This window comes from Salmo salar, chromosome 21 (assembly GCF_965601325.2).
Source record: "Salmo salar chromosome 21, fSalSal1, whole genome shotgun sequence".
In the NCBI taxonomy this organism is placed as follows: domain Eukaryota; kingdom Metazoa; phylum Chordata; class Actinopteri; order Salmoniformes; family Salmonidae; genus Salmo; species Salmo salar.
The window spans coordinates 35,972,833-35,998,725 of NC_138311.1; the positions used below are offsets into that span (position 1 = coordinate 35,972,833).

At 42.9% G+C, this 25,893-nt stretch overlaps 1 protein-coding gene across 2 annotated transcripts in view; it reads left to right on the plus strand.

The window, feature by feature from the left end:
• LOC106582264 (dual specificity calcium/calmodulin-dependent 3',5'-cyclic nucleotide phosphodiesterase 1A) overlaps window positions 1-25,893 on the plus strand; it is a 95,048-nt gene that overhangs the window by 22,021 nt on the left and 47,134 nt on the right. The window contains exon 1 of one of the 2 annotated variants that reach the window (XM_082967136.1): window positions 15,860-16,102. The exons of the other annotated variant lie outside the window; for it this stretch is intronic. Within the exon in view, the coding sequence (XP_082823262.1) occupies window positions 16,050-16,102 (53 nt within the window). The 5' untranslated portion in view covers window positions 15,860-16,049. Of the gene's footprint in view, window positions 1-15,859; window positions 16,103-25,893 lie in introns of those variants that run through there. 2 annotated transcript variants of the gene reach the window in all.

Sequence of the window (25,893 nt, forward strand, 5' to 3'; positions counted from 1 at the left end):
GAATGTCCACTTGGGAGAGATGAGGATTCCAGTGCCACCACCCCGCTGGCTCGATGCTCTAGGGGTATGCGAGAACACGTGGGCAGACGAAGAGAGAGCAGTAGGAGTAGCAGTGTTATCTGTGGTAATCCATGTTTCCGTCAGCGCCAGGAAGTCTAGGGACTGGAGGGTAGCATAGGCTGAGATGAACTCAGCCTTGTTGGCTGCAGACCGGCAGTTCCAGAGGCTGCCGGAGACCTGGAACTCCACGTGGGTCGTGCGTGCTGGGACCACCAGGTTAGAGTGGCAGCGGCCACGCGGTGTGAAGCGTTTGTATGGCCTGTGCAGAGAGGAGAGAACAGGGATAGACAGACACATAGTTGACAAGCTACAGAAGTGTTGTTTCTTGTATTATTGTCTCCTGTGTCTTTAGAGAACTGTTTCACTTTGATATCCTTTTTCTTCTGTCCTGATTTTCTCTTTCTTTTCTTCTGTTAACTAGATATTCTTTGTTGTTCTTCGTTAGCTAGCTAGCTTCTAATATCTACATGTAGGTAGAGTTAAAGTGACCATGCATAGGTAATAACATAATAAAAGAGGGTCTGGGTAGCCATTTGATTAGCTGTTCAGGAGTCTTATGGCTTGGGGGTAGAAGCTGTTAAGAAGTCGTTTGGGCCTAGACTTGGCGCCCCGGTACTGCTTGCTGTGCAGTAACAGAGAGAACAGTCTATGACTAGGGTGGCTGGAGTCTTTGACAATTTTTTAGGGCCTTGCTCTGACACCGCCTAGTATAGAGGTCCTGGATGGCAGGAAGCTTGGCCCCGGTGATGTACTGGGCCATACGCACTACCCTCTGTAGTGCTTTGCGGTCGGAGGCCGAGCAGTTGCCATACCAGGCAGTGATGCAACCAGTCAGGAGGCTCTCGATGGTGCAGCTGTAGAACCAATGCAGCTGAATCAATATAGGTAAAATGAAGGTCCTTCAACTCTACTAAGTACCAGTGTGCAAAGTACTTATGTATTACTTAAATAGTTTTTTTAGGTATCTGTACTTTACTTTACTATTTTTATTTTTGACAACTTTTACTTCACTCCATTCCTAAAGAATATATTGTACTTTTTACTCCATAGATTTTCCCTCACACTCAAAAGTACTCGTTACATTTTGAATGCTTAACAGGACAGGAAAATGGCCCAATTCACGCACTTATCAAGAGAACATCCTTGGGCATCCCTACTGCCTCTGATTTGGCGTACTCATTAAACACAAAAGCTTCATTTTTAAATGATGTCTGCGTGTTGTAGTGTGCCCCTGGCTATCCGTAAAAAAAATCTATAATAATAATAATAATTGTGCTGTCTGGTTTGCTTAATTTAATCAATTTGAAATGATTGATACTTTTACTTTTGATACTTAAGTATATTTTTGCAATTACATTTACTTTTGATACTTAAGTATATTTAAAACCAAATACCTTTTAAACTTTTACTCAAGTAGTATTTTCCTGGATGACTTTCACTTTTACTTGAATCATTTTCTATTAAGTTATCTTTACTTTTTTTCAAGTATGACAATGGTATACTTTTTCCACCACTGCTAAGTACTTATTCTTTAGTATAAGTATCCTTTAGTAAAGTATCCCTGACTCTGATTTCGCTCTAGCTATACCTTCTGTCAAGTCTGCATCTCTGAACCCTTTGTATTGTCTAAAAGCATTCATTGTAAAAGCAATAGTTTACTTGGCCAAATGCTTACACTCAAGCCCTCTCTAACATATTATCATATCCAACACTATTTTAGCCACTGTTCCTACATTTTATTTCCAAGGGTGTAAAAGCTTTTGTTCCAGCATATAAATCAAGCTGTGCCTCTGACAGTCAACTGTCAGTAAAATGCATGAAGAGATGATGTATTCATAGACTCCAGATTGTGCAGAGGATAGGGTAGATGGCAATAAACTACTTTTCCTTTTAGTATCCCTGGCTTTGACTCCTCTCCATCTATACCTTGAGTCATGCTCAGTAGCTACGGTACGTCTCTGACTCCAATGCTTCTGTTGTGTGCACAGAACCCTGGCCCTGAAGCATCGCCATCTCATCTATTCTGTAGTGTGCATATATGCTCAGTGGCTCTGTCTTTCTGTCTTCCTGACCCTCTGTGGTCACTAAAGATCCCATGGCACTTATTGTAAGAGTAGGGGTGTTAACCCCGGTGTCCTGGCTAATTCCCAATCTGACCCTCATACTGTACAATCATGGCCACCTGATCATCGCCAGCTTCCAGTTGGCTCATTGATCCCCTCTCCTCTCCTCTGTAACTATTCCCCAGGTCATTGCTGTAAATGAGAATGTGTTCTCAGTCAACTTACCTGGTAAAATACAGGTAAAATAAAATATTTAAAACTCCTTGAACCCTATCCACCCAAATCCAAACCCTTGTTGTGTGTGTGTGTGTGTGTGTGTGTGTGTGTGTGTGTGTGTGTGTGTGTGTGTGTGTGTGTGTGGTGTGTGTGTGTGTGTGTGTGTGTGTGTGTGTGTGTGTGTGTACTTGCGTGTGCTGGGACTCCAATCGAGCTGTAACCTTCTATTGTGTACATATGTACATGTATGTTCAGTAAGTCTCTGTCCCTGACCTAGCAGCAGATTGGTTGATTGATCCACTGTGCTCTGGTGTTTCTTGGCAACTAGCTGTTTTGTTCTCTCTGGGTTTTTTTTCTTCATTGTCACACTTGCCAGTGATAGGCAGCTCTTAATGAGCAGCCAATCATTGTGATGTGTAGTCATTCTATTCAGGAATGTGGCCTTCATTGCTATAATGTTTAATTGGTTTCTGATAGAGGGCATGTCTTTGAACAACTTGACATCTGATCAAATACACATACGGTATGTTGTTGGCAGTTTGCCACACCACTGAAAATAGGTCATTCTCGGTCCATAAACATTAGGTCACTAGCGGCCTGTCCGCATAGGGGGATGTAGAGGACACTTGTTTAGCCATAACTACAAGAATGTCTGAACAATACCTTAGATTAAGATACAACCGGCAGTGAATATTCTGTCCTGGCTTTTGTGGGATTCCATGTCGCTCTCTGGTCATTCCTTTTTCTATTAGAATCCCTTGATGTTGACTGTCTATTCTTAACAGAACTGCCTGTCTGCTCCTCTCTCTCCTCTTGATTAGACCCTGCAGCGCCATGTTTCCTTACAACCAATTCTGCCATAGAATGAAAGTATTGGCAATGCAGTTACCAATTCCCCACATTCAATATGTCTCACGTACAGTACCTCAGGCTCCCTCTGATGATTTCGGCAAACAACCAAACATCAAGATTAGGTTTCATATTTTTGAAATAGCTAGGCTATCTGTTCAGCTTATTACCTGTCCATTGACATTTGGCCAACTTGTTGTATCGTATTTCATCTCTCTATCTAAACAGTTCATTGGACACATTTTGGTCTTTTATCAGCCATTTTATCAGTTCTTTCATATCATTCAGCATGTACTAATAGCTGAAAAGGCATCCCTAGTGAATTTATATTTATCTTAGCATCAACACTTTTGTTATAGTAGGTTATAGAGAGACAAATCATTCCATTTCATTGTTGCTATAGCAGCACATATGTATCACTGCCTGGGGCCACGGCTTGAGGTTGACGCATAGTGCTGTGAGTGAATGCATAGTACAGGGTTTCAGGATGAGAGCACTCGCCGTTGTCACCATTGGAGGTTCACTATATGAATTGTTCATCACTAACAAACACTGAATCCCAGGAATTACATGATGTGTGTGTACAGCAAGTACAAGACTAAACAATCCACTCAGCATACTGCCAAGCCTCCCCTATAGCCCCACAGACCTGAAAAGCCTCATGGCACCACAGGGCTATCACAATCACATGCCAACAGCCGAATGGGGTTCAGACTTTTTTCCATGGCACAGATTGAAATACGGTAAGAGCTAAATGCAGAGCTACAGAGTAGTGAACTGTTTCCTTCCACTCCTGTCAGGGCAAGGAGACCATGACCAGACCAGCCACCAAACCTGGGTTCAAATACTATTTGAAATCATTTCAAATACTGTAGTTCAGCTCAATTGAGCTTGCCTGACTTAATGGACCAATAGAATAGTTCTAAAATAACAAACTGTGCCCATCTGGCATTCCAGGCAGAATAGAGCAAACACTTTAAGTATCTGAAATATTTGTAATAGTATTTGAACCGAGGTCTGCCAGGTACTTACAGGAATACTCTCACTAGGAATTTCCCAGGAAGTTAACAGTCATAAAATAGAAGACAAGCAACCTGCTCTGCACTGAGTATGTGCTCTGGGCCATGTATGTATGTATGTATGTATGTATGTATGTATGTATGTATGTATGTATGTATGTATGTATGTCTGTCTGTCTGTCTGTCTGTCTGTCTGTCTGTCTGTCTGTCTGTCTGTCTGTCTGTCTGTCTGTCTGTCTGTCTGTCTGTCTGTCTGTCTGTCTGTCTGTCTGTCTGTCTGTCTGTCTGTCTGTCTGTCTGTCTGTCTGTCTGTCTGTCTGACTGACTGACTGACTGACTGACTGACTGACTGACTGACTGACTGACTGACTGACTGACTGACTGACTGACTGACACAGGGAAGAAAGACATGACTTAAGCTGTTGCACACACACACCGTTGGACAGCTACACTAGACAAATAGTTAGTAATAATTCAGCTATACTAGACACATAGTTAGTAATAATTCAGCTATACTAGACACATAGTTAGTAATAATTCAGCTATACTAGACACATAGTTAGTAATAATTCAGCTATACTAGACACATAGTTAGTAATAATTCAGCTATACTAGACACATAGTTAGTAATAATTCAGCTATACTAGACACATAGTTAGTAATAATTCAGCTATACTAGACACATAGTTAGTAATAATTCAGCTATACTAGACACATAGTTAGTAATAATTCAGCTATACTAGACACATAGTTAGTAATAATTCAGCTATACTAGACACATAGTTAGTAATAATTCAGCTATACTAGACACATAGTTAGTAATAATTCAGCTATACTAGACACATAGTTAGTAATAATTCAGCTATACTAGACACATAGTTAGTAATAATTCAGCTATACTAGACACATAGTTAGTAATAATTCAGCTATACTAGACACATAGTTAGTAATAATTCAGCTATACTAGACACATAGTAATAATTCAGCTATACTAGACACATAGTTAGTAATAATTCAGCTATACTAGACACATAGTAATAATTCAGCTATACTAGACACATAGTTAGTTAGGAGTAGGCCTAGTTAATGCACTAGCACATGATTGTGCCTCAGAGTCCTCAGTCTCTTGTAACAGATGAAACGTAACAGGCCAGCACACACATAAGATTTGGTTCTGGGTGAGTCCTCATTAATATGTCAGTTCTTTGGTCTAGTTTAAGGCTTGCCTACAGTATGGTTGGCCCCCAAGTATCTTTCCTTTCTTAGTAACATACTGTGCAGTACATCATGGCTCTGGCCATCTGGCATTAGAGTCTTCTTTGGATTATTGAACTGGACTAATCTCCATGTTATTTTTGCATTATTCTGTCATGATTCATGCATTTCACATACAGCCAATTTGTTGTCATTTATTGCAGATCTGAATCAACATCAGATTGATTTTCTCTCTCTCTTTCTCTTTCTTTCTCTCGCTTTCTCTCTTCCTCACTCACAACATCAGATCATAGTAAATGGCTTTCCTCCCTCTCTCCATTTGCTGGAAAGGGTCATCTCTAGGTTTTCAAACAATATCAAGAAAGTTGAAACTTGGGATTTATTTGGATCCTCAAACAAGCCAAAAAGGATATGTTTTGCGCTTATGAAAAAAGTATGGAAAAAAACATGGTAAAGCAATTATATGGCATCCAAATATAGCCCTGTATTCCATGCACCACAGCCAACACCAATATTGGGCTGGCTCAGGCCCAACACTGACCAGTCACTGAGATTCTACATGGTTCTGGGTTGCTAAAATCAGCAATAATAATATATTTTTGCTTTTATCCAAAGCAACTTTCTCACACACACACACACACACACACACACACACACACACACACACACACACACACACACACACACACACACACACACACACACACACACACACACACACACACACACACACACACACACACACACACACACACACACAGCCCCTGAGCTGAGTGCAGTGCAGAAGTAGGCCAAGTTATTTAGGGCAGGATGCTCACCCTCAGCCTTAACCCACCACTGTCTGGCACATAACTTTAACAAGTGGCACAGCTAACTCTATGTAGGGATGAGAGAAGAAAGGGAGGAGGGAAGGGAGAGAGAAATGGGGATGGGGGATTTAGAAAGAAAGAGTGCAAGAGACAGACGAGATCAGAGAGAGCCAGAGAGATAGGTGAAAACTAACAGCCAGCAAGACAGAAGTCTTGGGGCACCTTCATGGCCATTCATTCAGTAGAGCTAGGGATTCACCACCAGTAAAGGCGTCAGCATTCTTCAGTTTGCCGAAGTTGGCTAGGCGAACCGAACAAGTCTTCGCTTGAAAAATGATCAAAAAGCACAATAGTACTGTTTGTCCATTTTGAGACGCCATAGCCAGGGCTCCCGAGTGGCGCAGTGATCTAAGGCACTGCATCTCAGTGCAAAAGGTGTCACTAGAGACCCTGGTTTGAATCCAGGCTGTATCACATCTGGCTGTGATTGCGAGTCCCATATGTAAATGTACAATTGGCCCAGCGTCGTCCGGGTTTGGCCGGGGTAGGCCGTCATTGTAAATAAGAATTTGTTCTTAACTGACTTGCCAAGTTAAATAAAAAAATACACTTCCTCAAAATAGTCAGAATTAATCTAAGATAAATCTGTCATTAATTTTGATGTTTTTGCCAAGGGGATCTTAGTCGCCCAACTTTACATTTACAGCTAATGAAAATGAAAATTTTTGCATGAAAATTAGTCATCTCTTGTTCAATGACAGCAAATACTTTATTAAAGAATCCTACTGTTGACCAATCACCGACAAAGGGGTGTATAATTTGTGTGCCCGAACAGCCCCAAAAAACTCACGAAGTCCAAAACAAACAAAAATGTCTTCATAATATATGCACGAACTCTACCGAACTGGTTCGGCTGGGAAGCATGTGAACTCCTTAACACACCTCTATCCAAAAATACCCATCTCTTTAAAATCAAATCATAATTAAATCAATGTTTATTGGTCACGTACACAGATTTGCAGATGTAATTGCAGGTGCAGTGAAATGCTTGTGTTTCTAGCTCCAACAGGGCAGTAATACCTAGCAATACAAAACAATACACACATAATCCAAAAAGTAAAGAAAAAAGAAAAAAGAAATTAAGAAATATCAGAACAAGCAATGTCAGAGTCCAGAAAATAAATATCATTGTTAGACAGCCATTTTCAAGTCTTGGCATAGATATTCAAGTCGATTTACAGTACCAGTCAAAAGTTTGGACACACCTACTCATTCAACGATTTTTCTTTATTTTTACTATTTTCTACATTGTAGAATAATAGTGAAGACATCACTACTATGAAATAACACATATGGAATCATGTAGTAACCAAAAAAGTGTTAACCTGTTGGGGATAGGGGGCAGTATTTGCACGGCTGGATAAAAAACGTACCCGATTTAATCTGGTTACTACTCCTGCCCAGTAACTAGAATATGCATATAATTATTGGCTTTGGATAGTAAACACCCTAAAGTTTCTAAAACTGTTTGAATGGTGTCTGTGAGTATAACAGAACTCCTATGGCAGGCCAAAACCTGAGAAGATTTCAAGCAGGAAGTGGCCTGTCTGAGAAGTAGTGTTTCATCTTGGCTCTTTTTATTGAAGACTCAGGATCTGTGCAATAACGTGACACTTCCTACGTCTTCCATAGGGTCTCAGAGCCCGGGAAAACGTTGAACGATATCGAGGCAGGCTCTGGCAGAAACACTTTATCGCTTTTGGCAAGTGGCCACTCAGAGTACTATGGGCTTAGGCGCGTGCCCGCTTTGACCGAATGGTTTCTTTTCCTTTGTCTGTTTATCTAAACGCAGATTCCCGTTCGGAATATTATCGCTTTTTTATGAGAAAAATGGCATAAAAATGGATTTTAAACAGCGGTTGACATGCTTCGAAGTACTGTAATGGAATATTTAGAATTCTTTTGTCACGAATTGCGCCATGCTCGTCACCCTTATTTTGCTTTTAGGATAGTGTCTAGAGCTCACGAACAAAACGCCGCTGTTTGGATATAACGATGGATTATTTTGGACCAAACCAACATTTGTTATTGAAGTAGAAGTCCTGGGAGTGCATTCTGACGAAGACAACAAAGGTAAGAACATTTTTCTTATAGTAAATCTGACTTTGATGAGTGCTAAACCTGCTGGGTGTCTAAATAGCTAGCCCTGTGATCTGCTATCTACTGAGAATATTGCAAAATGTGCTTTCACCGAAAAGCTATTTTAAAATCGGACATATCGAGTGCATAGAGGAGTTCTCTATCTATAATTCTTAAAATAATTGTTATGCTTTTTGTGAACGTTTATCGTGAGTAATTTAGTAAATTCACAGGCAGTGCTAGTCACATGCTAGTCACATGCTAATGTAAAAAGCTGGTTTTTGATATAAATATGAACTTGATTGAACAAAACATGCATGTATTGTATAACATAATGTCCTAGGGTTGTCATCTGATGAAGATCATCAAAGGTTAGTGCTACATTTAGCTGTTGTTTGGGTTTATGTGACATTATATGCTAGCTTGAAAAATGGGTGTCTGATTATTTCTGGCTCGGTACTCTGCTGACATAATCTAATGTTTTGCTTTCGTTGTAAAGCCTTTTTGAAATCGGACAGTGTGGTTAGATTAACAAGAGTCTTATCTTTAAAATGGTGTAAAATAGTCATATTTTTGAAAAATTGAAGTAATAGCATATCTAAGGATTTGAATAACGCGCCACAGGATTCAACTGGCTGTTGAGTAGGTGGGACGCAAGTGTCCCACCTAGCCCATAGAGGTTAAACAAATCAAAATATATTTTAGATGTTAGAGTCCTCAAAGTAGATTCAAAAACATGTGCTGGTGCACACCCAGAATATTCCTCAAAGTAGCTACCCTTTGCCTTGATGACATTCTTTCAACCAGCTTCACCTGGATCGCTTTTCCAACAGTCTTGAAGTGTCACGTCCTGACCAGTAGAGGGAGTATTTGATATTGTAGTTTGGTCAGGACGTGGCAGAGGGTTAACCGTTGCATTTCGGTTCATTTAAAAAAAATCAAGACTGCCCAAATGTGCCTAATTTGTTTATTAATAACTTTTCATGTTCAAAATTGTGCACTCTCCTCAAACAATAGCATGGTAATCTTTCACTGTAATAGCTACTGTAAATTGGACTGTGCAGTTAGAGTAACAAGAATGTAAGCTTTCTGCCAATATCAGATATGTCTATGTCCTGGGAAATGTTCTTGTTACTTACAACCTCATGCTAATCGCATTAGCCTATGTTAGCTCAACCGTTCCGTTGAAGGGATACCGATCCCGAAGAAGGGGCCCTGAGTACTGGGTGGTAGCCGGCTAGTAACCGTGACTAAGGTTCAGGGCAGGGTACTGGGCGGAGGCCGGCTAGTAGTAACGATTTAACAGTCTGATGGCCTGAAGTTAGAAGCTGTTCATCAGTCTCTCGGTCCCAGCTTTGATGCATATGTCTCCACCTTCTAAATGATAGCGGGATGAACAGGCCGCGGGTCGGGAGGCTGAGGTCCGTGATGATCTTCTTGGCCTTCGTGTGACACCGGGTGCTGTAAATGTCCTTGAGGACGATGCGTTGGGCTGACCGCACCACCCTCTGGCGAGCCCTGCGGTTACGGATGGTGAAATTGTTGTACCAGGCGGTGATAAAGCCCGATAGGATGCTCTCAATGGTGATTCTGTAGAAGTTTGTGAGGATCTTAGGGGCCAAGACATATTTCTTCAAGTCATCAGTGATGTGCACGCAGAGGAAGTTAAAGCTTTTCACCTTCTCCCCTGTGTCCCCGTTGATGTGGATGGGGGCATACTCTCTCTGCTGTCTCCTGTAGTCCACGATCAGCTTCTTTTGTTTTGTCGATGTTGAGGTAGAGGTTATTTTCCTGGCACCATTCTGCCAGGCCTCTCACCTCCTCCATGTAGGCTATCTTGTTGTTGTTGGTAATCAGGCCTAGAACTGTTGTGTCGTCAGCAAACTTGATGACTGAGTTGGAGACGTCCATCGCCACGCAGTCATGGGTGAACCGTGAGTACAGGAGGGGACTGAGCACACACCCTGTGGGGCCCCAGTGTTGAGGATCAGCATGGCGGAGGTGTTGTTGCCTACCTTCACCACTTGGGGTTGGCCCTTCAGAAGTCCATGACCCAGTTGCACAGGGAGGGGTTCAGACCCAGGGCCTTGAGCTTACTGATGAGCTTGGTGGGCACTATGGTGTTGAAGGCTGAGCACTATGGTGTTGCCATCTATCCACGGTTTTTGGTTTGGATAAGTTTGAATCTTCACAGAGGGAACAACATCCTCTATGCACCTCCTGATGAACCCAGTCACCGAGTCAGTGTATACATCAATACTATTCTTAGAGGTGACCCAGAACATTTCCCAGTCCGTGTGAACAAAAAAATCCTGAAGCATAGATTCTGATTTGTCAAAACAACATTGAACAGTTCTTACGATGGGTGCTTCCTGCTTAAGTTTCTCTCTGTAGGTGGGGAGGAGCAGAATGGAGGAGTGATCTGATTTGCCGAAGGGAGGGCGTGAGGGGCCTTGTAGCCATCCCGGAAGGGAGAGTAGGCCCACATCAACATATTTTTCAACCAGCACAGGCTTCATAAAATCACAAATAGTGATTAAATAATCACTTACTTTTTGAAAATCTTCCTCAGTTTGCAATCCCAAGGGTCCCAGCTACAACATGAATGGTCGTTTTGTTAGATAAAATCCTTCTTTATATCCCAAAAAGTCTGTTTAGTTGGCGCCATCGATTTCAGTAATCCACTCGTTCAACATGCAGACAAAGGAATCCAAAAATCTACCGCTAAACTTTGTTAAAACAAGTCAAACTACGTTTGTACTTAATCCTCAGGTACCCTAAAATGTAAATAAACTCTAATATTTTATACGGAAAGAAGTATGTTCAATAGAAAAATTAGCTAGTGCACGTCCTCTTCCTCTCGCGCCCACAGACTGATTTCCAACTGTGACTCCCGGTGCCAAAACTCAAAATTCTTCTCATTTTGGAAGAAACAAGCCTGAAACCTTGAACAAAGACTGTCGACATCTACTGGAAGCCATAGGAATTGCAATCTGGGAGCTGGAATTACATTGGACCCATAGCTTTCCATTGAAAGAGCTTAGGATCTCAAAAAATGTAAATTCTGGTTGGTTTTTCTTCAGATTTTCAGCTACCATATCAATTGTGTTATAGTCTCATACATTATTTTAATATTTCTACAAATTTCAAAGTGTTTTCTATCCAATGATACAAATTATATGCATATCCTGGCTTCTGGGCCTGAGTAGCAGGCAGTTTACTTTGGGCACGTCAGTCAGGCGGAAATTCTGAATTCTGAAATTCAGCCTGACTTTCACTACACTGAGAATTTGTGTGGAACTGGAAACAACAGATGACCCTTTACACAATGGGGTGGCAGGTAGCCTAGTGGTTAGAGCGTTGGGCCAGTAACTCAAAAGTTGCTAGATCAAATCCCTGAGCTGACAAAGTAGAAATCCCCTGATCAAGGCAGTCAACCCACTGTTCCTAGGCTGTCATGGTAAATTAGAATCTGTTCTTAACTGACTTGACTAGTTAAATAATAAATTAACACATGCATACACAGAGACACTAACTCTCCCTTGAGGCAACAGGAAAACAGAGTTTAAATGCAGTACCGTACTGTCCAGAACCTTGAGCCAAAACCACACCATGACAACTATACACCCCCCCAACCTATGCACTTTATCAATACACCCCCACCACCTGTGTGACTGAGACAAACTTAGTTGGAACTGCAAGGTTTTTGTGGAGAGAGGGGAAGGTTTTTGTGAAGTCAGTTCAATACCACAGCAGTCAGCAGTACCCTTCTAAAGGGAGTCGCAAAGCTGGCTGGCTGGCTGGTGGGAGGAGAGGAGCGAGCGCTTCCATGTTTCAGCTTTCTAGTTTATAAGAGTTGCGTAAGTCATTGTGATGCCACTGCCAGTACATATTTTCCACTCTGAATTGAGCTTTGAACTGAGCTTTTTAGTTCCTTCCCGGCTAGACAACAGAGAGTTGTGCTGAAAGACCTACTGAACAATAGTTGCTGATGACAGACTGTTAACATATCGAATAGCTAGCTAGCAGTCGTAGGGTTGTCACCTGGCTGAGCTAGGTAGGCCATGCAAGGTTTAATTCTTAGTTCCAATATTCTTGTAGTTCCTTGTCAAGTTTTCCCATGTGATATCGTGTCAGGTTAGGTATAGCCTGGATATAGGATAGCCTGGAATATTTTCTGTCTGTTACAGCCTGATATAGCCTGTGATATTATGTCAGTTGTAGCAAATATTAGGCCTAGCCTATATGTCATTTCATACAGGCTTGTCGGTCAGCCAGTTCCCCTCAGCCATGGAACAGTAGGGTAGTACAGTATCTACAGTGCATTCGGAAAGTATTCAGACTACTTGACTTTTTCCACATTGTTACGTTACAGCCTTATTCTAACATTTAAAAAAAAAAATCACATCAATCTACATACAATACCCCATAATGGCAAAGCAAAAACAGGTTTACATATACATAAGTATTATTATGACATTTACATAAGTATTCAGACCCTTTAGTCAGTACTTTGTTGAAGCACCTTTGGCAGTGGTTACAGCCTCGAGTCTTCTTGGGTATGACGCTACAATTTTGGCACACCTGTATTTGGGGAGTTTCTTCCATTCTTCTCTGCAGATTCTCTCAAGCTCTGTCAGGTTGGATGGGGAGCATTGCTGCACAGCTAGTTTCAGGTCTCTCCAGAGATGTTCAATCGGGTTCAAGTCTGGGCTCTGGCTGGGCCATTCAAGGACATTCAGAGACTTGTCCCGAAGCCACTCCTGCGTTGTCTTGGCTGTGTGCTTAGGGTCATTGTCTTGTTGGAAGGTGAACCTTCACCCCAGTCTGAGGTCCTTCATCTTTCCCTCCATCCTGACTAGTCTCACAGTCCCTGCTGCTGAAGAACGTCCCCACAGCATGATGCTGCCACCACCATGCTTCACCGTAGGGATGGTGCCAGGTTTCCTCCAGACGTGCCGCTTGGCATTTAGGCCAGAGTTCAATCTTGGTTTCATCAGACCAGAGAATATTGTGTAGCTCAGTTGGTAGAGCATGGTGGTTGCAATGCCAGGGTTGTTGGTTTCGATTCCCACGGGGGACCAGTACGGAGAAAAAAATGTATGCATTCACTACTGTAAGTCGCTCTGGATAAGAGCGTCTGCTAAATGACTAAAATGTAAATGCAAATGTTTCTCATGGTTTGAGAGTCCTTTAGGTGCCTTTTGGCAAACTCAAAGCGGGCTGTCGTGTGCCTTTTACTGAGGAGTGGCTTCTGTCTGGCCACTCTACCATAAAGGCCTGATTGGTGGAGTGCTGCAGAGATGGTTGTCCTTCTGGAAGGTTCTCCCATCTCCACAGAGGAACTCTAGAGCTCTGTCAGAGCGACCATCGGGTTCTTGGTCACCTCCCTGACCAAGGCCCTTCTCCCCTGATTGCTCAGTTTGGCCAGGCGGCCAGCTCTAGAAAGAGTCTTGGTGGTTCCAAACTTCTTCCATTTAAGAATGATGGAGGCCACTGTGTTCTTAGGGACCTCCAATGCTGCAGAAATGTTTTGGTACCCTTCCCCAGATCTGTGCCTCAGCACAATCCTGTCTCAGAGCTCTACAGACAAATCCTTTGACCTCATATCTTGGTTTTTGCTCTGACATGCACTGTCAACTGTGGGACCTTATATAGACAGGTGTGTGCTTTTCCAAATCATGTCCAATCAATTGAATTTATCACAGGTGGACTCCAATCAAGTTGTAGAAACATCTCAAGGATGATCAATGGAAACAGGATGAACCTGAGCTCAATTTCTAGTCTCATAGCAAAGGGTCTGTATACTTATGTAAATAAGTATTTCTGTTTTCACTTTGCCATTATGGGCAATTGTGTGTCGATTGATGAGGAAAACATTGTATTTAATCAATTTTAGAATAAGGCTGTAACGTAACAAAATATGGAAAAAGTGAAGGGGTCTGAATACTTTCTGAATGCTCTGTACATGTTAGAATCACCTTTCGCAGCAATTACAGCTGTGAGTCATTCTTTTAAACAGCTTTTCTTTTCCTCCTGCTTTCATTAAGTGTTTCCTGTAAGCTGACAGGAAAATGGCTTGGAAGTGCTTGATTAGATATTGTTTGTTGTTATTCGTTTTTTGATTGAGAATTTTCCCAATTATGCTATTTTCTGATTAATCAAGTTATGGGGTCCATCAGGACACGCAACGGGGGTTGAAACTTTAGCTAATACTTAGGCCTACACCAAAGGCTCCATTGAGATTTTCTTTTCAAAGCGCATCCACTCATTAGATCAAATCTTTATGAAAGGAAAATAGAGTTGATTTACTGATTGATGAGTTGTTAACAAAATATGTGTTGATTACAGCCGTGCTGTAGTGGTGTTGATTCTCCTGAATGTCCTAAATTGTTTGGCAAACTCATTTTGAATACAGTCCAAGTAGCACACTCAATATTTGCTGTGTCACATGGACACGTTAGAACTTACAAAATGTCTCATGTTGTTCACAACAGTGCATTTGTGAAGCAGGACTTCCTTGGCGGTTCTTGCTTTTCCCCCAAAACCCACATTTCTGTGTGTGCGCGAGTGTGTTTGCAAGTGTGTGTGCTAGTGTGCATGTGCTTGTGTGTGTGTGTGGAATGTCTTCCATCAGAAGGATAGAGTTTTAGTGTTTGTTTCCAGCTCCAGAAAGAATGGCCTTCTGCTGCTCTGCTAATTAACCTGTGGAGTCCCAAATAGCACCCCATTTCCTATATAATGCACTAGTATTTGACCAGGGACCATAGGGCTCTATGTAGGGAATAGGGTGCCATTTGGGATGGATTCCCGATGTTGGTGATGTTTATCATAAGTTTCCTCCAGTTGGGCTGGGGAGAGAGCGTGCCTCAGCTTCACATAAGTTAAACAACCCAATCTTCTGTTGATTAAACCATCGCAAGGCCAGGGCGCCCACCGCTCTGTGGTCCCCCTCCCCTACGCACACACACACTCGCACACACGGACACACACACACACACACACACCTTACCAGAAGTGAGGCGCTTTGCATTGCATTGCACCATCCACACATAATTCCGGCAGAATAAAAACCAGATTGTGATTTAATGACCATGTTTTGACGTTCAGCCAGCCCTTCTGACCAGCCTCTATCCCAAACATTTGCGGGACAGCTTGAAGTTGAGGCAGCAGTCTCCAAAACTTTCTGTGTGTGACGAAGTTGAGTGATATTGGGAATGCTGCGGGGTTCAAATCTCTCCTATCAGGGGAACTGTTCTGTAGGTCACTCACACTCGCACACACACACACACACACAGGTTTGAGTCCAGAGGGTGAGTGGCCCGCAGAGATAAAGACAATGTGTGAGTCTATGCGTGTGTTTGTGTTCCTGTGTGTGCGTGTGTTTCCGCGTCATTCCGAGCTCCTCTGGCTCTCTGTCTGAGAGTAGAAAAGCAACACTGTGATGTGGCCTCTATGACCTTTCTTACTGAGCTGTCAGAGATAGAGAGCAGAGAGGGAGAGAGCAGGGAGAGGGGCAGGACCAGGGACTAGGGGGACTAGCAGGGACCAGGCAGGACTAGTCGTCTCAGTCTCAGAGCAGCACAGTGCAACGTGAGGAGAGGCGCAGCTGGAGACAGCCAAGCCTCACACAGAGCTCCCTGCTCCTATCCCCAACCCAGTCTGGACTCACACTTTAAATGGAAGAGTGTGTCACGATCAAGAGGAAGCTTCTCCACAGACCCGTCTTCAGGTAAGACAGAAAGAGCAACTGTCCATCCCGACGAAATTACAACTAGCAAAGTCTCTCTACCTACCTGGATGCTGACCCTCCTGCTACTACTGCGTCCCTTTGACAGAGCAATTACCCAAATGGAAAATACTACTACTAGGTCTTTCTACCTACCTGCCTGTTGCCTCTCTTCCCTGCTGCCTCTCTTCCCTGCTCCTGTGGAGTGTGAAGGACAATATTAAACTACTAGTTTGCTCTCTCTGTCCTGCGTGGGTGGAAGGTAGCCTAGCAGTTAAAATCATTGGGTCAGTAACCAAAAGGTCACTGGTTTAAATCCGTGCACCGACTGTGTGAAAAATCTGGCGATGTGCCTTCTAAGAATTAAAAACATATACACTCAGTATATCAATCATTAGGAACATCTTCCTAATATTGAGTTGCACCCCCCTTTTGGCCTCAGAACAGCCTAAATTCGTTGGGGCATGGACTCTACAAGGTGTCGAAAGCGTTCCACAGGGATGCTGGCCCATGTTGACGCCAATGCTTCCCACAGCTGTGTCAAGTTGGCTGGATGTCCTTTGGGTGGTGGACCATTCTTGATACACATGGGAAACTGTTGAGTGTGAAAAACCCAGCAGTGTTTTGGTTCTTGACACAAACCAATGCGCCTGGCACCTACTACCATACTCCGTTCAAAGGCACTTAAAGATTTTGTCTTTCCCATTCACCCTCTGAATGGCACACATACTTCTTTAACCTGTCTCCTCCCCTTCACCTACACTGATTGAAGTAGATTTAACCAGTGACATCAATAAGGGATCATAGCTTTCACCTGGATTCACCTGGTCAGTCAATGTCATGGAAAGAGAAGGTGTTCTTAATGTATACTCAGTGTACATTCCGTTCTCAGCGTCACCAAAATGCTATCCCCTATCTTGTTAAGTATGTTCTGGGGTGTTGGCCGCGCCCACCAAATGACCACACCTGATCTTAATGAGTGCTAGTTTCCTTAGAAATGGGGTCGGTTTGAATAGACTAAAATGAAAAGCTTTGTTTGGGTTAAAGAAAACATGGCATGCTAGCGCTATCCTGGTGGCACAGTGCAAGGTTAATTCCATGGATAGACAACAGAAGATCATAGGTTTGAATTTCACTGATGCCGTGCCACAATATTTTTTTTTATGTTTGCATAATTAATGCCTAAGCAAATTCATTTCCATCTCTGCTTGGAGTTCAAAACAGTTAACCTAAGCTAGCAGTGTTATTAAACGTCTTATTGTAATGTGTTCTCAGAACGTTCTTCAAATAACCTATAATTTCCGTTCCTAGAACATTAATAAAACCTTCAGGGAACCATAGTAAAACATTCTCAAACTCCCTTCAACCTAAAAATGTACGTTCTCAGAAGGCCCAGTCAGGAAACCTATGGCTTCGTTTACAGAACCAATGGGAACATTCCCACAACTTCCAAGGAACCAAATGTGCTCGATGGGTATGTTGCAGTAATTAGAGTCCTATATCATGGCTTGATAATTCCCAGAGCTCTCTTTCGCTGTTATCGCACACCCTCCAATTTCTGTGCGTGTGTAGGCTGTGTGAGTGAGTGAGAGAAGGCTTTGTGAGCGCGTGTGTTTCAAAGGAGTAGGAAATAGAGTAAACTAACTACTCCTGTCTGTTTTCTGTTGTGGTTATACGGTCATTAGAAGCAGAACATTGTGGCATGGTACATTGGCAGGGACCGTTGTTACAGACAGGTTGCTAATGGCTATTTACCATGTAAAACAGGAAGGAGGGAGGGCTGGTAAAGAGTTGCAGCTGTGCAACAGGTCCCTGCAGCCACATCACACCAGAAATTCGACGTTTGTCCAGGTCCCCAGGACGTCGGGAAATGCCTTCAATACCGTCCACTATGGGCAACCTGAGCACATACTATCATCTCGTAGGCTCGCAGCTTGCTATGGTGTAGTGGATATGGATAGAGGAAGGTGTTTAAACAGCGCACCTCGGCTGACAGGATAGTAGGTTCAATCCCAGTGCTAGATACTCGTTTAAATTGGTTCTGTTTGAACCTTAACCGGTTTGAATTTTTGCCTAAACTTGACAACCGTCAAGTTATTTATGGTTAACCTTAACCCTTACCCAGGGGTGTAGTACTGCCGGAGTGCAGAACAGCGGAGCTCCCTCACTTTTTTAAATTTGGGAATACACAGAGCTGGTAAAACTATTCCCGGAAAATGTATTCTGATAAATTCTAAATAAATTATATTTCATTATCACAAAAATTCCATGAAAAACGATAGAATGACAAATCAAATAAATATGTATAGCAGCCTAGAGGTATAAATGGTGGTTTCTTCCATCTTCTCTCTGGATTTATGGTCACTACTTGGTCAATTGATTTGATAGCATGTTTAATCTATGCAAATTCATTTTATGAATTGATAGTTCAACTCTCTGTTATCTTTTATTCTATAATAGGGTGTATTGTAGACGTGTTCAAGCTAACCAAATCAAAGTTTATTTATGATACAGTGTGTAAGCTCCAAAATACAGTAAAATAACTACTGCAATAAAGCTCTCCTCGCAAACAGTGCAATTATATATGTATTAATTTACATTCGGTTATAGCCTACAAATAGCTATACCACGTAGTCGTAGGCCTATTAGGCTGTAGGCCTACTGCTAATTATTGTTGTTTGTTCCTGAACTGGTCAAATGGCAGAGCTATCCTTCAGCTATCTTTCAGCACCACAAGTTGGTTCAACTTCTTTACCATCATTGCGCGATCCTAGTGCTGTCCTTGCAGCCCCACGAAGTACGCTCCAATCGCTTAAAATGACATCTCATCAAGATCTGTTGCCTACCCCTAATATTCATACTCATCCCTTATTATTATTATTACAAATAGAATATTATCACTTCTCACAATGGTGCTCGTTTAGTAAAGTTAGATCAAAGCTGAATGAATCAATGGCTCACAAGGTCACATAATGATTCATTTGCATTTTACATAACAGAACCGAATATAATAGCATAGCATAGTACAAACAAAATATAAGAAAGGCTACTAGTTTGTTAACACCATTTGCTCTAATTCGCTCACAAAACAGTCATTCAAGAGATCAATCAAATGATTGGCATGGAGATTCAGGCTGGATGTTTCACTGGTAAAACGTGACGAATTATCATTCACGACTGACAATGATGATGGCCTATTTTGAAATTAGGTAGCCTATGCCTAACTTGGTGTTTGATGGTATTAAAAATATACCATTTTGTTTAGACAATATGTGTCGGCATAGGCAGAAGTTACGATTGGACGATGCATTTTATGCATATTCTATAATGATAGACAATTCAATTGGCTACATCTGTCTGTACACACTTTGATTGAAGAAATTATTACATTTACATTTACATTTAAGTCATTTAGCAGACGCTCTTATCAAGAGCGACTTACAAAATGGTGCATTCACCTTATGATATCCAGTGGAACAACCACTTTACAATAGTGCATCTAAATCTTTTAAGGGGGGGGGGGGGGGGGGGGGGGGGGGGTTAGAAGGATTACTTTATCCTATCCTAGGTATTCCTTAAAGAGGTGGGGTTTCAGGTGTCTCCGGAAGGTGGTGATTGACTCCGCTGTCCTGGCGTTGTGAGGGAGCTTGTTCCACCATTGGGGTGCCAGAGCAGCGAACAGTTTTGACTGGGCTGAGCGGGAACTGTGCTTCCTCAGAGGTAGGGGGGCCAGCAGGCCAGTGGTGGATGAACGCAGTGCCCTTGTTTGGGTGTAGGGCCTGATCAGAGCCTGAAGGTATGGAGGTGCCGTTCCCTTCACAGCTCCGTAGGCAATCACCATGGTCTTGTAGCGGATGCGAGCTTCAACTGGAAGCCAGTGGAGAGAGCGGAGGAGCGGGGTGACGTGAGAGAACTTGGGAAGGTTGAACACCAGACGGGCTGCGGCGTTCTGGATGAGTTGTAGGGGTTTAATGGCACAGGCAGGGAGCCCAGCCAACAGCGAGTTGCAGTAATCCAGACGGGAGATGACAAGTGCCTGGATTAGGACCTGCGCCGCTTCCTGTGTGAGGCAGGGTCGTACTCTGCAAATGTTGTAGAGCATGAACCTACAGGATCGGGTCACCGCCTTGATGTTAGTGGAGAACGACAGGGTGTTGTCCAGGATCACGCCAAGGTTCTTAGCACTCTGGGAGGAGGACACAAGGGAGTTGTCAACCGTGATGGCGAGATCATGGAACGGGCAGTCCTTCCCCGGGAGGAAGAGCAGCTCCGTCTTGCCGAGGTTCAGCTTGAGCTGGTGATCCGTCATCCACACTGATATGTCTGACAGACATGCAGAGATGCGATTCGCCGCCTGGTTATCAGAAGGGGGAAAGGAGAAGATTAATTGTGTGTCGTCTGCATAGCAATGATAGGAGAGACCATGTGAGGATATGACAGAGCCAAGTGACTTGGTGTATAGCGAGAATAGGAGAGGGCCTAGAACAGAGCCCTGGGGGACACCAGTGGTGAGAGCGCATGGTGCGGAGACAGATTCTCGCCACGCCACCTGGTAGGAGCGACCTGTCAGGTAGGACGCAATCCAAGCGTGGGCCGCGCCGGAGATGCCCAACTCGGAGAGGGTGGAGAGGAGGATCTGATGGTTCACAGTATCAAAGGCAGCAGATAGGTCTAGAAGGATGAGAGCAGAGGAGAGAGAGTTAGCTTTAGCAGTGCGGAGAGCCTCCGTGACACAGAGAAGAGCAGTCTCAGTTGAATGCCCAGTCTTGAAACCTGACTGATTAGGATCAAGAAGGTCATTCTGAGAGAGATAGCAGGAGAGCTGGCCAAGGACGGCACGTTCAAGAGTTTTGGAGAGAAAAGAAAGAAGGGATACTGGTCTGTAGTTGTTGACATCGGAGGGATCGAGTGTAGGTTTTTTCAGAAGGGGTGCAACTCTCGCTCTCTTGAAGACGGAAGGGACGTAGCCAGCGGTCAAGGATGAGTTGATGAGCGAGGTGAGGAAGGGGAGAAGGTCTCCGGAAATGGTCTGGAGAAGAGAGGAGGGGATAGGGTCAAGTGGGCAGGTTGTTGGGCGGCCGGCATGATGATGTCAGTAGCTAGTTTTCCATTCAATTTGCGACAGAATTTCATGCGAATATGTTCAATTCCCATGTACCAAATGAAAAATACAAGTTAAATGGGTTTCCATCGCATTTTCAACTCTGATGGTTTTGTCACAAACACGGTTGCATTATATAGCAAATGTGCCCACTCTGGTCTTGGCACATACGCTCACATACGCTCTAGCCAACAGGTCTTGGCACATATGCTCTAGCCAACAGGTCTTGGCACATATGCTCTAGCCAGCAGCTCGCAGATACAGTGCAGGTATGCTACTTACATTATGAGATTATTATGGATAAGAGCGATATTATTTGATTTGTCAAACGGTAGCCAAGCATCGATCATCATGTCACCAGAATAAGACCCTCGATATTTATTGGAAAGGAGCAACAAGCTCATCACCTTGCAGCAACAAGCTCATTCACCACCCTGTGAAATTCATGAAAAGATCCCACCATGTGAACAAACTAATTGTCTATTGGCATTTACACTGAACAAAAATATAAATGCAACATGCAACAAGTTACATTTCATATAAGGAAATCCATCAATTGAAATCTATTCATTAGACCCTAATCTATGGATTTCACATGACTGGAAATACAGTTGGTCATAGATACCTTAAAAAAATGGTAGGGACATGGATAAGAAAACCAGTCAGTATCTGGTGTGACCACCACCTGATGTAGCTACCATGACACACCTCCTTCACATAGATTTGATCAGACTGTTGATTGTGGCCTGTGGAATGTTGTCCCACTCGTATTTTAAGGGCTGTGTGAAGTTATTGGATATTGGAGGGAACTGGAACCCACTGTTGTACACGTCGATCCAGAGCATCCCAAACATGCTCAATGGGTGACATGTCTGGTGAGTATGCAGGCCATGGAGGAACTGGGACATTTTCAGCTTCCGTGAATTGTATACAGTTCCTTGCGACGTGGGGCCATGCATTATCATGCTGAAACATGAGGTGATGGCGGCAGATGAAGGACACGACAATGGGCCTCAGGATCTCGTCACGGTATCTCTGTGCATTCAAATTGCCATCGATAAAATGCAATTGTGTTCGTTGTCTGTAGATTATGCCTGGCCATACCATAACCCCACCGCCACCATGGGGCACTCTGTTCACAACGTTGACATCAGCAAACCGCTCTCCCACACAACATCATACACACTGTCTGCCTTCTGCCCGGTACAGTTGAAACCGGGATACATCTGTGAAGAGCACCCTTCTCAGTGGCCATCGAAGGTGAACGTTTGACCACTGAAGTCGGTTACGACGCCGAACTGCAGTCAGGTAAAGACCCTGGTGAGGACGACGAGCACACAGATGAGCTTCCCTTAAAAAGTTTCTGACAGTTTGTTCAGAAATTCTTCGGTTGTGCAAACCCACAGTTTCATCAGCTGTCTGGGTGGCAGGTCTCAGATGATTCCGCAGCTGAATAAGCTGTATGTTGAGGTCCTGGGCTGGTGTGGTTACATGTGGTCTGCGGTTGTGAGGCCGGTTGGACGTACTGCCAAATTTTCTATAACAACATCGGAGGTGGCTTATGGTAGAGAAATGAACATTCAATTCTCTGGCAACAGCTCTGGTGGACAATCCTGCAGTTAGCATTCAATTTGCACGCTCTCTCAAAACTTGAGACATCTGTGGAACTGTTTTGTGTGACAAAACTGCACATTTTAGAGTGGCCTTTTATTGTTCCCAGCACAAGGCGCACCTGTGTAATGATCATGCTGTTTAATCAGCTTCTTGATATTCCACAACTGTCTGATGGATGGATTATCTTGGCAAAGGAGAAATGCTCATTAACAGGGATGTAAACAAACGTGCACAACATTTGAGATAAATAAGCTTATTGTGCATATGGAACATTTCTGGGATCTTTTATTTCAGCTCATGAAACATGGGACCAACACTTTACATGTTGCGTTCATATTTTTGTTCAGTGTATAAAATTGTACCTGCATCAGCCCAGTCACGACTGTTTTCATGTGCCAGGTAATTCATCCGCATGAAATGGTTGGATGGAAACATGGCTATTTACATTTTGATTTCACGCTCCCTCACCTAAAAAAAATAGCACTACACCACTGCCCCTACTACCTTTTCACACCCCTTGACTTTTTCCACATTTTGTTGTGTTACAGCCTGAATTTAACATTGATAAAATTGAAATGGTGTGTCACTGGCCTACACACAATACCCCATATTGTCAAAGTGAATTATGTTTTTTTAAATGTTTACAAATTAATTAAAAAAAGCTTTTAGTCACCAAGTATACAACCCCTTTGTTATGACAAGCCTAAATATGTTCAGGAGTAACAATGTGCTTAACAAGTCACATAATAAGTTGCCTGGACTCACTCTGTGTGTAATAATAGTGTTTAACATCATTTTTTAATGACTACCTCATCTCTGTATCCCACACCTATAATTATCTGTAAGGTACAATGGGGACCCCTCTTTCGGGGAAGGTGGGGCCACCTGTTTTGAGCCCCACCTTTTAAGCAGAAAAGAAACAAACAACGTGTCACATATCGGTTTGCAAACACTGTAAAATGAAACTAAAAGATCATTGAGTTAATAAAGCCCCATACAAACTTGGTCTTTTTTTTGCTTTCTTGAGTAATGCAGCTCCAAAATGCAGGTGTTTCAGCCTAGCTCTGCTTTCTGTGGTGGTGGGGCAGCCAGCGTAAAATACGGAGAGTAGGGGTTGGTAATGTTCTCTGGTTGCATTGTGATTGTATTGTATGCTGCTGCATAAGTTATGTAATATGCCAGGGAAATATGTATAATGTAGCAAAGAAAGTAATACTAAGTGTATGTTGAGAAGTAAGCTGTTAGTAGCCCATGTGCCTCACCCTAATAATTTGGTCCCTTTTCCATTCTAAATTTTGCCTACTGTTCTGACGTGGTGCTGCACATGTAGACTATAGCCTGTTTTAGAGAAACTCAATTAGTACTTGGTAGCATTGCCTTTAAATTGTTTAACTTGGGTCAAACGTTTCTGGTAGCCTTCCACAAGCTTCCCACAATAAGTTGGGTGAATTTTGGCCCATTCCTCCTGACAGAGCTTGTGTAACTGAGTCAGGTTTGTAGGCCTCCTTGGTCGCACATGTTTGCCCACAAATGTTCTATAGGGTTAAGGTCAGGGCTTTGTGATGGCCACTCCATACCTTGACTTTGTTGTCCTTAAGCCATTTTGCCACAACTTTGGTGGTATGCTTGGGGTCATTGTCCATTTGGAAGACCCATTTGCGACCAAGCTTTAACTTCCTGACTGATGTCTTGAGATGTTGCTTCAATATAGCCACATCATTTTTGTACCTCATGATGCCATCTATTTTGTGTAGTGCACCAGTCCCTCCTGCAGCAAAGCACCCCCACAACATGATGCTGCTACCCCTGTGCTTCACGGTTGGGATGGTGTTCTTTGGCTTGTAAGCCTCCCCCTTTTTCCTCCAAACATAATGATGGTCATTATGGCCAAACAGTTCTATTTTTGTTTCATCAGACTAGAGGACATTTCTCCAAAAAGTACGATCTTTGTCCCCATGTGCAGTTGCAAACCGTTGTCTGTCTTTTTTAAGAAGCAGTGGCTCCTTCCTTGCTGAGCGGCCTTTCAGGTTATGTCGATATAGGACTCGTTTTACTGTGGATATAGATACTTTTGTACCGGTTTCCTCCAGCATCTACACAAGGTCCTTTGCTGTTGTTCTGAGATTGATTTGCACTTTTCGCACCAAAGTACATTCATCTCTAGGAGACAGAACGCGTCTCCTTCCTGAGCGATATGACGACTGCGTGGTCCCATGGTGTTTATACTTGCGTACTATTGTTTGTACAGATGAACGTGGTACCTTCAGGCGTTTGGAAATTGCTCCCAAGGATGAACCAGACCTGTGGAGGTCTACAATTGTTTTTCTGAGGTCTTGGCTGATTTCTTTTGATTTTCTGATGATGTCAAGCAAAGAGGCACTGAGTTTTAAGGTAGGCCTTGAAATACATCTACAGGTACACCTCCAATTGACTCAAATGATGTAAATTAGCCTATCAGAAGCTTCTAAAGCCATGACATCAGTTTCTGGAATTTTCCAAGCTGTTTAAAGGCACAGTCAACTTACTGTATGTAAACTTCTGACCCACTGGAGTTGTGATACAGAGAATTATAAGTGAAATAATCTGTCTGTAAACAATTGTTGGAAAAATGACTTGTGTCATGAATGAAGTAGATGTCCTAACCGACTTGCCAAAACTATAGTTTGTAACAATAAATTTGTGGAGTGGTTGAAAAACAAGTTATAATGACTCCAACCTTAGTGCATGTAAACTTCGGACTTCAAGTGTACACTTTGGATGTTGTATCAATACACCCAGTCACTACAAACATACAGCCTTCCTTCCTAACTCAGTTGCCGGAGAGGAAGGAAACCGCTCAGGGATTTCACCATGAAGTCAATGATGACTTTAAAACAGTTACAGAGTTTAATGGCTGTGATAGGAGAAAGCTGAGGATAGATCAACAACAATGTAGTTACTCCACAATACTAATCTAATTGGCAGAGTGAAAAGAAGGAAGCCTATACAGTATAAATGTATTCTAAAACATGCATCCGGTTTGTAACAAGGCACTAAAGTAATACTGCAAAAATGTGTCAAAGCAATTAATGTTTTTTTC